Raw genomic sequence first — 15,841 nt, 5'->3', positions numbered from 1 at the left:
AGAAAGTACCCATTTTCCTCCACACTGACAGTTTTCTGTACAAAACGGACAAAATTTGACAATTTGTTCTCAAGCCTTCCTTGTGTATGAACCACTTTAATATGCCTGCGGCTCGAGCGTTGTAGGTGCAGTTACCTGAGGGCGTAGCAGCTTGTGGAGGTGCTGCAATGGGCGTGTCCACACTTGGTTTTCTCTTAGCTTCCATTACTGGATTTTCAAACTGGGTCTTCTGGTTGATGTGGCTGTACAGGGAATATAATATTAAATGAGCAAAAATCAGAATGTTAGATAAAGCTAGAATGTGCATTGAAAATATAAATGTTTTTTTGTTTCGATTGCATACTGTTGATCTATTACTGAGTTTCTCATGTCAGTTGACAGTCCGAGCTGCCAACTGATGGTTCACCGTTTGGTATCGCTGAATAGTGCTTGTCCAAAGAGCAGATACTGTTCTTTGCCTGCCATGCAAACCTGCGATTTGAATACGAGGGCTGTTTGTGACATAACATGTGCTAGGCAGACAGGCTGTCTTTATAATATGTGAGCTGTTCTAAATACATTACGAAAATCTTTAACCTGTCTTTGCCAGAACTGCTGCACATTTAAATGGTTTGAGAGAATATCTAAACCTCATTAATTAAAAATAAATTAACTGTCATGCCCAATGAATTCTGAGAGAATTTACATGGAGGAAATCAGTAGCAATCTTTCATGCTATGGGCCCATATTGTATAGCTGGGATAAACATCTGCTCAATGCCTCATAATGCGAGAATAAAAAGACTTAATGAACAGCAAAATGACAGAAATAAAAATGTGCCCTTTTTCACATTACAGGCACTGAGGTGGTATCGTTCCAGAAGTTTCCTAATATAACCAGGCTTTGCCAATCCAGGATCAGCAGCTATACTTGGGGGACTTAACACGAAACTTAATCTAAAAACAATTAATGATTTGCAGTCACACCTGTGTGCTTAAACATTTCCTGTTACCAAGGGAAATGTCCTTCCACGGTTAGATGGTAATGGAGAGAGGTAGCTCATCTGCATAATAAGCTTTAACGGTTGTAAATCACCATTACAGCACCTTAGGAAGAGAAAATGCATTGATGCTGCACAGTGAATCAGCCACATGCTGAGACACTGACTGTATACGTGTGTGCGCGCGTGTGTGTGTGTGTGCATGGGTACTCTACACTCTTACTGCGTATGACTCATGCACAGAGATACCCTCGCCATTATGTCTGAAGAGATAAACATTCTATTTCCTTCATTTCTGTCATTTCCTCTTTTGCTCTGTCTCACTTTCTCAATCCTTGATTGCCACGCCTCATGTTTTGTAGACACAGTGAGACTTTGCGTCACGTCGTTGCATTTGGTCGTTCATTCACAATAAAATTTGCCAGACAAAAAAAACACAGAGACAGAAGGGAGAGAGAGAGAGAGCCTCTCAATGACCCTCTTGCATAAACAGGCGCGTATATTTCCCCCCTGCCTGCGGGTCTCTTCCTCTTTGTTCACAGTAATGGCACTAAAATGAAACACTGTGCTCTTGTTTACACTCTCGATCAGAATTGAATCTCACCCTCGTTTCCATCTCAGGGACCTCTAAATCTTCATTGTCTGTTGTCTCCACTGTATTTTCTTTTTCAGATACACAGACAAAGCTGTAGCTCACTTGTTAGTTCCCACAAGGGTGCTTTCAGCAGAATTGTGGGAAACTACTGTTTGCACAATTGCATAATGTACTATTATCACGTGTCCCACAGGTTCCCCTGAGATCCAGCAGCTCAACATGTATATGCTTGGTATTAAGTGATATGGCTTTATGTTGCTGAATATACAAAAATATCTTGAAATAGAAACCATTCTAAATGGGCATTTTAGAGAAGTCAAATATGCAGAAACAGCTTCAGAAAACCTATAAAGGTCGAGAATGATGTCTCTTCAGGAAAGAGACTAAGAGACTCAATATCACCATGCATGCTTATCAACAGGTGTAGATTTCTATGGATCTCCAGGTATAAAAGGAAGAGAGAATTTTACTTACTCTACGTAGTATGTGCCAAATTGTGGATCCTCAATCTTCTCCCAGCCATAGGGCAACTCTGTATGAAAGGGAAAAAAACAGACAGGGAAAAGGCTGACTCAAATCACTTAAGATACTGCTGAGGCACTACATGGACAATTGGACACACTCAATGAAGTGTGGTGTTTTGACTGGCACCATCACAGCATGCTTAGCTACACCTACAGAACAGGAGGCCTTCTTTTATTTGTCACTATGTGTTTAAGACTTGATACACACTATGGAGGAGGAAGGGGAAGACGGGCGGGAGGGGAGGGGGGGACACCATGTGTTGTTAGAAAGCCTCCCAGGAAAAAATAACAGCCCTTCTTTCCAGTGGTGTGTATGTGTTCAGCATCTCGGGTTTCTGCTGCTGTGTGACAAACACACGCAGCGCAGAGGAGATCTTTACGCAAGAGGAGCCATAGAAAATTGCCTTTTGAGAGATGCTGCACTGATGAGCTCTCTGCATGTGTCCACGAAACCATTAGGAGGAGACGGGCGGACTGAGGACTGGGGGTTTGTGCTGTGTCACCAGCATGACTGTGACCAGGAGCGCTCAGCTGTTCAGTATCCGTCTGTTAGCCAGCGCCCCCTTCAGAGAGGCAGGGATGCAGTTCATACACACAAACCCTTCAATACAACAAGGACTTGGGAAAAGTGTAGGTAGCATGTGAGCGGACTCGATGGCTGTAAGTGCCTGCGCGATTGTTACTTATCACAGAGCTAGCTCCTATTGCCTCACCTCCTTCGTCGCATTTCTCAGGTGGCTTGGCTTTCTTGGCAAGACGTGGGTCCAGCCAGGTGGTGGTCTTGCTGTTATGACTGTAATATGAAAAAGATACAGGGCTTTAAGCACAGTTTAAATTATTTTTCAAATACTTAAGATGCCATTAGAGTTGAGCAATTAGCGCTTAGATCTCTTGGGAGCCACTTCACCCGGGGAGTGTTTTTCCATCTCTAGCAAACGAACAGAGCTCTCCCAAAACAGGATTATGACTAGTATTTAATCTTTTGGGATCAAATACTTTATTAAATAACCTTTTAAAAATATTAGTACAGTTTTAACAAAGCTCAGAGGACCGTTTGAGGCATAAGGGAGATGAAAAGAAAAAAAAAGTCACAGATTACAGAAAGATGGAAAGGGATGACACAGAAAGATAAAAGAGTGAGCAGTTGCAGAGATCATAAAGAGCAGAACTAAGACAGCAGGTCAGGGGTGGCGAGCTCCATTTACCCTGTTGTTTCTCTCACTGGCAGAATGAGCTATTGATTTAGCAGCAGGCAGCTTTACTTGGCTCTCTCAGTGGCTCAGCATTGACTGTTTGCCACACTAACGGGCCAGGTAAACAATGCGGGCCTGCTGCTTTTAGCGGCAGCCAACAAAACCAACATCAAACGCAGGGGAAATAAAAGGAAAAACTTTATTGAGACTCAACTCCACTGCAATGGCTGAGTCTACAGACAACTTCCATGTTCAGCACCTGCTGGTAATTCAGTACAGAGAGTTGCACTGAATAGGAAGCAGAAAAAGTCAGAACTCTAAACATACTGGGTTAACAAGGCAGAAACAAAGAGATGAAGAAGAAACTGGGACTACAAGCAATGGGATTAGAACAATGGTGATGTAATGGGAGTGTAATAGGACAAAAACAAGACAGGGAAGTCACAGTAGAAAGGCTACTTACTCGATGAAATAGACCATGCCGGTTTCTGTGTAGGCCATCTCCCAGTTTTTAGGCAAGGGCTCCTGACTTTCATCCTCTGTGTTCCATATACGCAAGTCCATGGCCCCGGCTGACTGGTTGTAGCTGGGCACTGTCTTCCTCCACTCTGCTTTGTCCTTGTGCTCTGTGGCCAGGCATGGGGAGAGGGACATGGGCATGGAGACAGAAATAGGAATGGGTTGGGAGTAGTGGTGTGGGAGATGATAGAAGGAGAAGGAGACAGGACGTGAGAATGTGGCGCCATTGGAGCTCCTCTGGGCTCCTTGCATTTCTCCCTACTGCTGCTGCTGCTGCTGCTCGAGCTGCTCTTCCTCTGTACACTAGCCGGACTGTTACATCCACAGGAGTGTAAGGGGTAGAGAGAGCGAGCGAGAGAGACAGAGAGAGTACACGCAAAGAGGACGGAAGAGCAGCAATTGCCATAGGATTTGCATGTCAGTAGTGATGTACTGAGAACTGCCTCCCAGGCAAGAGCAGAGTTGACCAATGCTTCAGCCCAGCCGGGAGCGCTACATCACAACTCTATTAGCATCATAGTGTTGCTTGTGCGTGAGGGTATTTGCCTAATCTTGATGTGTATGTGTGCCTGTCTGGGTGAGGCTCTTATCTGCAGGTTTCATCTGGCTGTGTGTGACCTAGCTTTGTCGTGGCATTGAATGCTCACTCTGTTTGGCTGGAATAAAGGAATGGCAGGGGAAAAATAGTGACAACTGTTGACTGGAAGAAGTCAAGAGCTCTTTGTACTGAAACCAGGGCCCTTTTTCATGATAGAACCAGAAAGATGTTTCTGCATTTATAAAGTCTGAATAAACGACTACACACAGACACTTGCTCTAGGGTACAGCTGCTTTCAGCCCTTTCAAAGAAATATAAACAGAAGAGCTGTTGCAAATTTGTGCAGGCAAGATTGCTAAAAACCCCGAAATTACATGAAAGAAATGTACAATCAGTACTTAACTACATTCAAGGCCCAGAAATATGCCAGCTGCTACCTCTTTAAGTGGGCACTCTAAAACCATATGAAGAATTCATGTATTTTCAGTGAGACAACTGACGTGGTTCAGGGGGTTGGGAAGCCCGTCTTGTAACCGGAAGGTTGCTGGTTTGATCCCCAGCTCTGTCCATCCTGGCCATTATGTCGTTGGGCAAGACACTGCACCGTACTGCCTACTGGTGTTGGCCAAAGGGGCCGATGGCGCGATATGGCAGCCTTGCTTCTGTCAGTCTGCCCCAGGGCAGCTATGGCTACAACTGTGGTTTGCCTCCACCAGTGTGTGAATGAATAGTGGAATTGTAAAGTGCTTTGGGTGCCTAGAAAAGTGCTATATAAATGCAATCCATTATTATTGTTATTATTATTAATTAATAGTGATATTTGTCTATAATTAGTATCTTCTCTTGGTTGAGGTCTACACTGCCATCCAGAGATGACAATGCATATCTCTGACAATTTCTTACTTTGAAATATAGAAATTCAACCTAATACAATAACTGATCTTTTTAAAAGAAAATGTATTTATTTATTTATTTTAGAATTCGAATCCATGTATTATATCTCTGGGACCTAATGTGTCCTTCTACACATAAGGTCCATGCCCATGAGCATATAGACAAAGCATGAAAGGAAGAGGAGGGGTATGATATTTGTTTGTTAAATAGAATAGAAGCGTGTCAACCGAGACATCAGGTCATGTGGGCCGGCACTGACACAGTGGGGTTGTAGGTGCAGGGTTGCAGCCAAGCTTGACTTTGCTGCCTGCCTGAACTACGGCTACGCACAATTTATTTTTCAGATCTTTTTTTTTTCGTCTTCATTTTTAAAAACATGTTGCAAGCACTCAGAATTGAGAAGAAAAGAAACCTTTCTTAATTTAGCATTTGCTGCTGTTGCCACTCGAGATACATTTTTCAATTTGCATATGCAACACACGACTCTACTTTTTGTAGTGTTTAAAATAAAAGAGTGTCTTGAGGTAATGACTTTCACTACTGCTACAATTTCATCCTCACTATTAGCTCTTAGCTGAGCCATGCAGTGGCATCCGTGTATGCGAATGAAACGAGCACAAACTATCTTTCTACCCGAGGGATTGCTTCTATTGATCTCAGACAGACTTTGGCTACATTTTGACTTTGCAGTGCTGTGATTTAGTGCCGACCTTGCATGCAGAGCAGCTAATCCTGAGAATGTTTATTTGGAGAGAAGAATGATAAGGAGAAAAGTAAAAAGGTCCTGCTGTTTTGCATTCTGAGAACAATATAATGAACTGCTGGAAAAATAAATAAATCAAGCAAACAAAAAAGTGCTGGGGTTTAAATGTGTAGAAAGCCAGTAATGAAGGGAGCTGTAATACAGCTAGCAGAGAATACTAACTAACACTTGTGAAAGCCACGAAAAAATTAAAAACAGCGGTGTCCCTCACCGGTCAGTCCGTTGACCAAAGGAGGCCTCTCTTCTTCCTCTTCCTCCTCTGGAGCAGCGCTGTCCTTTCTGTCCATCTTACTGACAGAGGTTGTGCGTTTTCTTTGGACCTCCGTGTCAAATTCCTCATCAAACAGAACCTGGTCCACCAGGTCTGGCTGTACAGGGCTCGGCTCCGCAGGGGGCTTAGGGGTCCCATAATAGTTGCCTGGGAAGAAGAGAGGGCGAGAGTGACAATGAAATATATTCTTTAATACATTTAAAAAAAATATGTGCAAGCTTTCTTGATTAATTTCATCATATAACCCTAACCCCAACCACTTATCTATACACATATTCACATACAACCCTTCCACTCAGCTAACCTGTAATCTGTTTCTTACCCTTACCCTTAGAGCAGACTTAGAAATTGCTAGGCAGCCTCTGCTTTGAAGATCTCATATTTAAATGTAGACACTTCAATTTTACCAAAATACACACAGACAGCCAGAAATGTTTACTATGGTATGAAAAGAGTTTCTTTCTGGCTTTATAGTGTACTGCGAAAAGAGGAGATAGAAGTACACACAAAACCATTGTGCTCGCAGCAGACCAAAAAGAGACTGTATCACTTAAAGTGTGAAAGATTACTGCTTTTTTTTTTACCTACAAATTTTATCTGGCAGACCTGTACTCTGGAACAAAATGAGACCAAGGATTTGCTGTTGTAACCCTCAAATGTTGTGAAAATCTCCAGGTTATGAAAAAGTCTGTAGCCTTTCTCCTAGATGCCAATATCACAATCAGTACTGACCCACAATACCATATGCTCAATCAGGACCACTGACTATTACTGTAACAACAGATCATTTGCTGGCTTCTAATCTTTGAAGTGGCCAAAGAAAAAAAGTTTTGATTCACTCATTTTGTTTATGTGTTAAAAAACACAATGTTATATTTACTATTTCACTCACAGGCAATTGTGGCCACAGCGCTTATGCCAAGGTTCTCGGGCACTTGATTGTCCCTTTAAGTCCATCAGCTTCCCTTTGCTGTCATGTTGGAGCCTAAGGCAGTTAACGGTCTTACACCACAGAGCAAGCCTTTGTCTTTTCTCAACTACAAAAAAAAACGGGGTGACCCACTTACTACTCGCCACCTTCTTTCTTTGTGAAAAACAATTGAGGCCAAAAGATGTGAGAAAATAGTTGTGAAAGTATGGTGGAAGTATTGATTGTCCTCATATTTTTGTGTGGGATTGCAGTGTGCCGTGCTTTGTTTCAGTAGCCGAGCGTTGTTTTTGAACAGTTAAACGGCACATCGGAGAGTGGAAAGACACTGTGACCAAGGAGTCTGCGGGGAGGAGAGAGACAAGGGAAGGACCACTTTCTCACTGACAGAGATATGGTGGAAATAGAATTAAGTTCCACATTGAGGAACAATCATCCTTTCTATTGTTTAATGTCTCTCGTTTATAATAAATAAATATTCAAAGCCTTATCAAATTATCGCTTGCCATCTTAAAAGGAAAACAAAGAGCATTCAGATTAATGTACCTTACACTGAAATGCGTTATTACACTGACTGCAAAGTATAAGGTTATTAAGAGTTACCATCCAAACACCATTTTTAATCAGCTATAATTATGATACACTAAATAAACAAAAACAAAATCATCCTAGAGATGAGATGAGAAATTCATCATAACTGAGTCAGGTAAATAGATTAATGCACATTTAAATTAGAGAGCATTATTATCAGAATCAATTGGTTACTAGGTTTGTAATTAATAGCAAGCTTAATCGTGGAATAAAAATTGGAGGAGGTAAATTAGAAGTGGTAATTTGCTCTCTTCGTTCCAGTTTCTGAAGCTCACACAAAGGTTCCCGTAGCTTCTCTAAGTACCCCAGTGCAAAGAGCGGAGAGACGATGGCCAAAATAAGGAAGCACACTGAAATTGATTGCGTTGTAATTACTGTGTACTAATGAGTCACAACCTGAAAAGCAGCTTTTGTTTAGAATCACTACCTCCGTCCAGCACACAGATACAAAACCATAAGCTCCCAAAGTGAACTGAAAAGACTGCAGGCTAGATGTTTTTTTAAACTGTAGTTTAAAAACTGTAGAGTCCAGCTCATTAAGAACTTGCTAATGCACCGCTAATATCATTTAACATTTATATCCTGTGACTTTGCAAGATCCCCAGGCATCTGCTGTCTACTATGTACTATGTATAATTATAATATATCTAATTCTGTTCTGTGATCTGTGTCTTCCTTTTTATGTGATGACTCTATAGAGAATATATATGTTTTATTATTTTAACGACAAGCCACACAATAACAAATATATTTCATTATTACAAACAGATAGGTCAAACAGATCCTAATTCCTGATTCTAACAGATCAATAATAAAGATATCTGTGAAAAAAACAACTAAAGAATAAAAGATCAATTGATTATCTATACACAAAAAGCACAACTGCAAATTATAACAGCAAGAGTAAAGACGAACAATAAAGGCTGTATTTACTGTTGCATATCTGAGCCAAATTGATGGAAAGGCAGAACTGTGTCGGTTCAGCTGTTCTGTGTAGAGACGTGGGAGCGAAGAGATACTCAGGAGTCTTTCTCTCTCAAATTGTGGTAGGATGCACCAGGTACCATCAGTTCAATACAATACAATACGATACAACTATTAATAATTTACCCATTTAAAATTATTAGTGTCCACAGAACAAGTGAAATGAAACAATGTAACAGTATGAAGTCAAAGTGCATCTCTTTTCACTTCTTTATACCTCAACTCATTCTAGTAACACAGCTGGGTTTGTATGTGTATAAAATGGTGCAGTATTTGTTTGAAAAACCTTTTAAATTGATATATTTTAAAAGCATTTTTTGATTCAGAGGTTTGGCGAGCTCTGCTCTCCGTTTCATCGTGCACACGCCTCCTTAGCTTTGCTGTATGTGTGTTCATTTCAGTGTGGCAGAAAGTGAAGCGAAGAGAAAGATTTGACTTGAAGACCACTAAATGATTAAGTGCAATAAATATTTCTTAACTGTGACATCAATATAAAACATCTATAAGAAGGTAAAAAAAAATCATTAACTGCATCTAACCTAAAAAGAGAAAGTGGCAGGGAGAAGCAGCACCAGCAGCAGGTGAGCTTTCTGCAGCATTTCACAGGCATTCGCTGCATTTTACAAGGATGACTGGATCTTTTTCTCTGCATATACATAGTTTTTCTCCTTGTAAATAAATGTGTTCAGTGCCTTTCTGCTTTCATCTGAGGTGTTGGTGTTGTGTGATATCCAGTGGCTCTGAATACTCTATTTATCTTTGATTGACTCTACTGACTAAAAGGCCAGCTGACACAGTTTGCTAAGAAAATATACAGTTCAAGGAAAACCCTCTATTCTTTATGTTGAAGGCTAATATTTAAACATAGAAGCTATTTTAAATTATTAAATTACCATGTCTTATCTTTAAAAGCTACAAAATAAATCCCTCAGGATTAAGAAAGTTCTTATCTGCTAGGTGGCAGATTGTGGAGTGACACAAAAAGTTCAGTCCTTCTTTTGATTCTATTTGTCACAGCCTATTTGCAGATTGTACACGTGGGCTTTCCTTGCAGGAGTGTTGCTACACCATTAGCAAGTACTTTGCCTCTATCGCCTTATTAAAAACAATAAACAAACAAACAGTCTGGCCAGCTCTGGATCAGATCTACTGCTAATTTGAAATAGGCCAGGAGTGTTTGGCGTTCACGTGTGAGCTTATTAGCTTTAGCTAACTTCTCCAGACAGATGACTTACTCTGGATGAGCTTTTTGAGCTCTCTGGTCTTGTTAAAGCCTTAAATCAATTTTTATTTTTATGTTTGTTTGTTTTTTGTGGTGGGTTGCCTGCACTGCTGGTTAGTATAATTTATGTTGTTTTACACTGCCTTTCCCAACCCTAGGGTTCATGAGTGTGCCCACTTGGGAACCACTGGTCTAGCCAACCCAGTGCACCCAACAATCTGTTGCACCAGGAACTCACATTAATGCAGCTGCATCATTTCAACAAAAAGGGAAAGAGAAAGAGTTCATTGTTTTTCATTTCCACATATTTATATATAAACATCTCTACTGATAAATGAAATTCCAAAATCTCAACATAGTGTGCAATCCTCATATGTAATAGTAGCAACATGGACATTCCTGCTTTTCTTTCCCTAATATTTATGCCATATTCTTTTCACGAAAGCAAGAAAAAAGGGAGAAACTTATCTGACCCGTGCATGGTGCTGACATATTTCAGCCTAATTAACAAATGCTTTATGCATCCTTATCAAGACAAAAGGTTCTGGTTTTAATAGGATACGATCACCTTTTGGCAACCTCGATGATGTCAGAGTGCTCACCATGAATCTTGCACCTTAATTACTACCCTAAGATGAATGGACTGTTCACTCTCAGAAGAAAATGGAGAAGGAAAAATCCCTGAGGCCACCATGCCAGCAGCTACCCGTGACAATATGTGATTGACAGAAATAGACACCTGTTGATGTGGGCTCTCATTTAGCCAATTAATATGCTGTGGTCTACCAAAAAAATGTAACAAGAAGCAGCAAATACAGAAAGAAATTAGAGTAAAAATTACTATTTTATCTAGGTAGGAACCCCTTTTTTGTTCCCTAATAGCTTAGATTTAGATCAAGCTCCTGATCTTGGAATTCCAAATTCCTGTAAGTCACCCACTCACAAACATTGGATGAGATTTATATGCATCTCAGTTTGGTTTCTATATTTAACATACTTGAGGGAAAGTTTGTCTCAAATACAGAAAATCACAGTGGATCAACGTATTACTATCCATCATCAACAGCTTGTGAATTTTCATTCTCAAAGTACTAACAAGTTCAGCATAGTGTTATTACATTAAAGCACCTGTTAGATAGGTGGTGAGTGGTGGATGGACAGTGTAAAGCAAAGTCATTTTCATTTTAACTCAGCTAACACTTGGTTGGCACTGTCAGAAGATTACACAGCCACACACTCATACTAAACATGCAAGGGTATGTTTGCTGCTCGTAAGAAACAGTTTTGTGTGAAAGAACACGTTTTTAAACTTGGCTGCTGTTCCCCAGAGACCCCAAGATGAAATGTATCCACAGTCCTCATGTGTTTATTGATGGGAAAGAATGTGTATACAGATTGTGTGTGTGTGTGTAGATATCATGCCATCTGTTTTAGTCAGCAGCTGCCAGAATACAGTATCACATCTCCAACTTGTGAGTAACTGAATAAAATGTGAGTACAACTGTTACCACAGTTATATTTGCAGGGAGAATTAACTCCTCCAAATCCTACTTTATCCTTCAGAGAAACTTTTGTTATGAGCTCTGATGCTACAGAGCAAGAATTCATGAAGTCAGGGTCACTTAGTAATGGGAATTGCTAGCAAATGTTTTGTGGGGATGTTTTCAAAGACAAAAGGAAATTGGAGACATCCCTTATACTGTGGAAGCTTGGGAAAAACCTCTTAAGGATTTATGCTTTGGTTCAGCTCTCACCACAACCGCCCCCTCCACCCTCACCACATTTATCCCTCTGACTCTTTGAACCTGCCGGCTGCAGTCACCGACCCTCATTAATCATTGAGGATGGCCTTCCACTCTCTTGGGTAGTGCCCAGCCTGCCCAGGCCTCATCACTGATTGCTTGTGCCTCAGGCGGGTGAAGCGTCTCTTATGCTCCAGCCTTGGCACTGGGTGTAGGCCCTGCTTGGCATGGATGCTCACACTTCACAAGCCAACCTTGTCAACTCTGCTTTCTCCTGCTCGGTCTCCATGTGTTTGTGTGTGTGTACAGCTTAGCAATCTACTGTTGACCTGCCTCTCATAAATGAACTTCCTCTCTAGTTTATGTTCATTTCCTGAGTCTGTGTTGTGAAACCCAAAATGTATTAAACACCATTCATATCTTTACTGTAAATTCCTGTTTTTATTATTGAGCTTGTCAATCCTAACTAGTTTTTTTTCTATATCTTTTATTTTCCTCAATTTCAGTTTCAGCCGTTTCTTCCCTTTCTATGTTTCCTTTTTCTTTTTTGTATGTGCAAAAATCTAATTGAGTACTATACCATCTCTTTTGTACTCCTTAGAGATGAGTTACTTCTTAATCAGTTCCCATGAATAGGCAAACGTAGCAGTTGCCAGTCCAGCACCTTTATACCCCCCTTTTCTGTGAAAACTGGCCTGTTGCATTGTTACAAATCTAATCCACAGTTATGTAGCTTTGTCTCAGAACTTCGTAAAGCCTATAACACCAAAAATATCCTATTATAAAATGGTTGTAGGCAGTGTGGCTGAGCAAAACAAGGAGGCCGTAAACAGTCATTTCTTCTCCACTAAAGTCTGTGATTGTCATGGGGGATGAATTTGGCATTGCACAAACAAAGGGATTTCATCATTTTCAGCCCCTGTCAAACCATCCCCTGGTGGGCCTGCAACTTCAGACTGTAACCGTCAGCTAAAAAGACCCTAGTGCAGCCTTGTCTGTAAATCATGTCCTGTGCTTTTTCCTCAGTATGTCATTATGTAGTATTTTATATTTGCAGTGCATCCAGCAAGCCATTTTTGCACCGACCTATGATTATACCTTCTAACAGGTAATCAAGGTTATGTTTCCCATGGCAGTCTTGTTAAATACAATCACGGATGAGGATGTAAGCATAGCCAGATCCATACAAGCCACAAATTTAGGTAGCCCACTGATTTTAATAATTGCTCACAGTATAATGGGATCCCGTGGCATCAGGAATTCATATTAAATGAATGTTGAACACAACATAGGAAATAATAAGATATTAAAATTAAAACAACACTGGAATTTCCAGATGAAATCCAATTAAATCAGCTGTAGCAGGCCTAGTGTTTTATTGACTTTTGCTGGTCCATTTCTGCTTGCAGCATCTGTCATGAATGATTCATACCACTGGCTTTTCTCTACCTTGCACAGTGAGGGGCATAAAGTCGGATATGCCCTAAATCACATACATACAGGCACCCAAATCAATTTCAGCTACAACATAAGTGTTACACTTTGACACTTTCTCTGTAAAAGAAATACTGGCAAACCAATCTGTATGTTTTTGTGTAGTTTTAGTTTCTCCATTCAGTTCCCCAACAGCTGAGTCAACTTTTATGCTAATACTTCCCTGGAAAGCGGAGAGCAAGATTGTTGAAAACACAATTTTCCTCTTTCATGCTTAGTTAAGTATTTTCATCTTAATGGCCTTCTTAAATAACTTCCTATTGTTGTTTAGTGAGTTGAAAGTCTGTGAAAGACTTTTTTTCCTCCACCAAATACTCCCTTTAGTAGAGCAGCAAGAGTGAGTTTCGGTCTTGGTTACAGCATGCTACTATTATTCACAGGTCTGCAGGATTAGTCTCAGAGGTAATGGTGATTGTGGGTTTTTAACCATTTCATGGAACTTTTCTTTTTTCCAGGGTACATTCTTTAATGACTGAAAAACAAGAACTGGATCCACAGGTTTTAAATTGTTTGGGAATTTCTCCAATCCACACAGGGTCAGACGTATAAATACATCCTCAGTAATATTTGGTTAAATGTCCTGTAGCAAGATATAGCCCAACCAATTGCTTTTGGTAGACATCAGCAACCTTTGGCATAATTCTAGCTGGATATTTGAACACTTTTCTTGGCAGAATTGGAAGTTTACTTAAATTAATTGTACCAAATGTGAAGCACAGTGGTGGTAGCATCATGGTCTGGGGCTGTTTTGCTGCCAGTAGTACTGGTACATTGAGAAACTCCAAAATAATTTTAAACTTGTGCACCCAATTCTTGTTTCCTTAAAGTCTCCAAAGATATATTCTGTTTAATCAGTCCATCCTGGAAAAAGAACACTTCAAGGAAATCATTAAGAGCCCCATAATTAATATGACATTAATGTGTGTCTTGTTGGCTTTTGACCACATCTTTATATGCTATTAAAGTAGAGAGTGAATGCACTGTCTACAAACAGTACTAAGCGTGTCATGAAAGGGAGAGGTAGTGATAAATGATGATTCACTGTTGTTTTCCCTGAACCTTTGACATTCAAAGTTCAGTTCAAGAAGGAAAAAAGAAACAGTTTTCACACTAAGACACACAAAACAACATAAATCATATATAATGTGGGTACTATACCCTTAATCCAATTAAAGAAAATATCCATGTGCTTTAATAAATCATCAACAAAAAACCCTAAAGAGCTATGGGCTTTACGGGACCTCTGAAAACATGCATTATCAGATAATGTGCATGGTGTGCATGTTAATTTTACCATCTACAATATAAAGCCTGGAGCCACTAGTAATCAATGTGAAGTAGATGACTCACTAACCAAGGCCAGCCATTATGAGGTCAAATATTTCACCCTCTCACTTCCTGCTTTAAAGTATGTCTGTCTATTTGTAGGTCTGTGTGGAAGTTTATTGAGCAAAAGGCTTGGCATTAATAATTAACTCTGTGAGGTTGTGTTTCTATTCCATTCAATACACACATGGTAGTGTTACATTAGCCAGAAAAGGACAGGGGGGGATCCATTATTTATCCCGAGCACTGGCTCATAGGCTCAGGGTTGGAGGGCCAGTCTCTCAGGAGCAGATGTGGGACAGAGGGCAGATGAAAGAGCTTTTACATAGCAAACACATTTTCGACATCATGAGTAGGTGAATGGGGTAAAGCCATCTGGGGATATATTATCTCCAGTTCTTTCATTTTTAGGATGGCAGTTTGATGACACGGGCAATGTGCTGATTTCACCTGATGACCTTACTGAGTACAGCTCAGCAAATTCACAAGACAACTAATAACCAGGACCCTGGCGACTGGAATGGACTGGGACATTGGTCTGTCCTCAGTGTTTATAGTGTTTACAGAAATTGTAGTGTTTTCCAGTTTGGTTCAGTTACTTTAGGCCGATGAAAAGAATGTCAACTGAGCCAGAATACAATCTGAGCAGAGTGATCTTAAATGAAAAGTTGTCTTGTTTGATGTGGTTTGTTTATGGTGCGATGGCAAAACAGAACATCTGCAGGATTTCATTATGGTAGACATGATTTTAGCACCAATTCAGGGGTCACACTACAGTTAAATCCATCTTTAGCCTTAGTCACACAAGCCTAGAGACTGATATGTGACAAAGAACTTGCTGCACCAAAATTTTCCTTGTAATTGCTTTGGTCATTTGCTACTGGCTACTGGAAGGCGATGGCTTGTCTTCCAACACTCAACATTTATTCTTCAACCTGCAGCAAGCACACCTCAAAAGATGTAACTTTTACTTTGAAGACAAACTGTCTAAGTTTCTGTTTTCCATCACACTTTTTAAAATTTTTACTACGGCTTGGCGAGTGTTTGGAGTCAGCATCTTGCAAACTATTGGCAACCATGGTTACCTGCTAGCAACCAAAGGGCAATCACATGGAGGTTTTTGGTGCGGCATCACATACCTCTTTGCAACCAATTTCGCACTGGCAAGCAACATCTTGAAAAATAGTTGCTAGCAGTTGCCTGGGGCAAAAAGTTTGACAGTGACTGCCAGTGGCTGTGGCTGTCTGTATGACTCAATCTTCAAATCTACCCCTATAA

At 40.4% G+C, this 15,841-nt stretch overlaps 1 protein-coding gene across 3 annotated transcripts in view; it reads right to left on the bottom strand.

Moving 5' to 3' along the window:
• magi3a (membrane associated guanylate kinase, WW and PDZ domain containing 3a) overlaps positions 1–15,841 on the bottom strand; it is a 105,858-nt gene that overhangs the window by 19,253 nt on the left and 70,764 nt on the right. For all 3 annotated transcript variants that reach the window (XM_026154300.2, XM_026154301.2, XM_080295373.1), the window contains exons 4-8: positions 6,217–6,423; positions 3,755–3,917; positions 2,812–2,891; positions 2,049–2,106; positions 136–242 (exon numbers count right to left, since the gene is read on the bottom strand). In XM_026154300.2, coding sequence (XP_026010085.1) covers positions 136–242; positions 2,049–2,106; positions 2,812–2,891; positions 3,755–3,917; positions 6,217–6,423 — 615 coding nt within the window. The remainder of the gene's footprint in view (positions 1–135; positions 243–2,048; positions 2,107–2,811; positions 2,892–3,754; positions 3,918–6,216; positions 6,424–15,841) is intronic.

The sequence above is a fragment of the Astatotilapia calliptera genome, chromosome 20 (genome assembly GCF_964374335.1).
Source record: "Astatotilapia calliptera chromosome 20, fAstCal68.1, whole genome shotgun sequence".
Taxonomy (NCBI): domain Eukaryota; kingdom Metazoa; phylum Chordata; class Actinopteri; order Cichliformes; family Cichlidae; genus Astatotilapia; species Astatotilapia calliptera.
The sequence above is the reverse complement of the archived record's forward strand: the minus strand, read 5'-3'. Positions and strand labels throughout refer to the sequence as shown.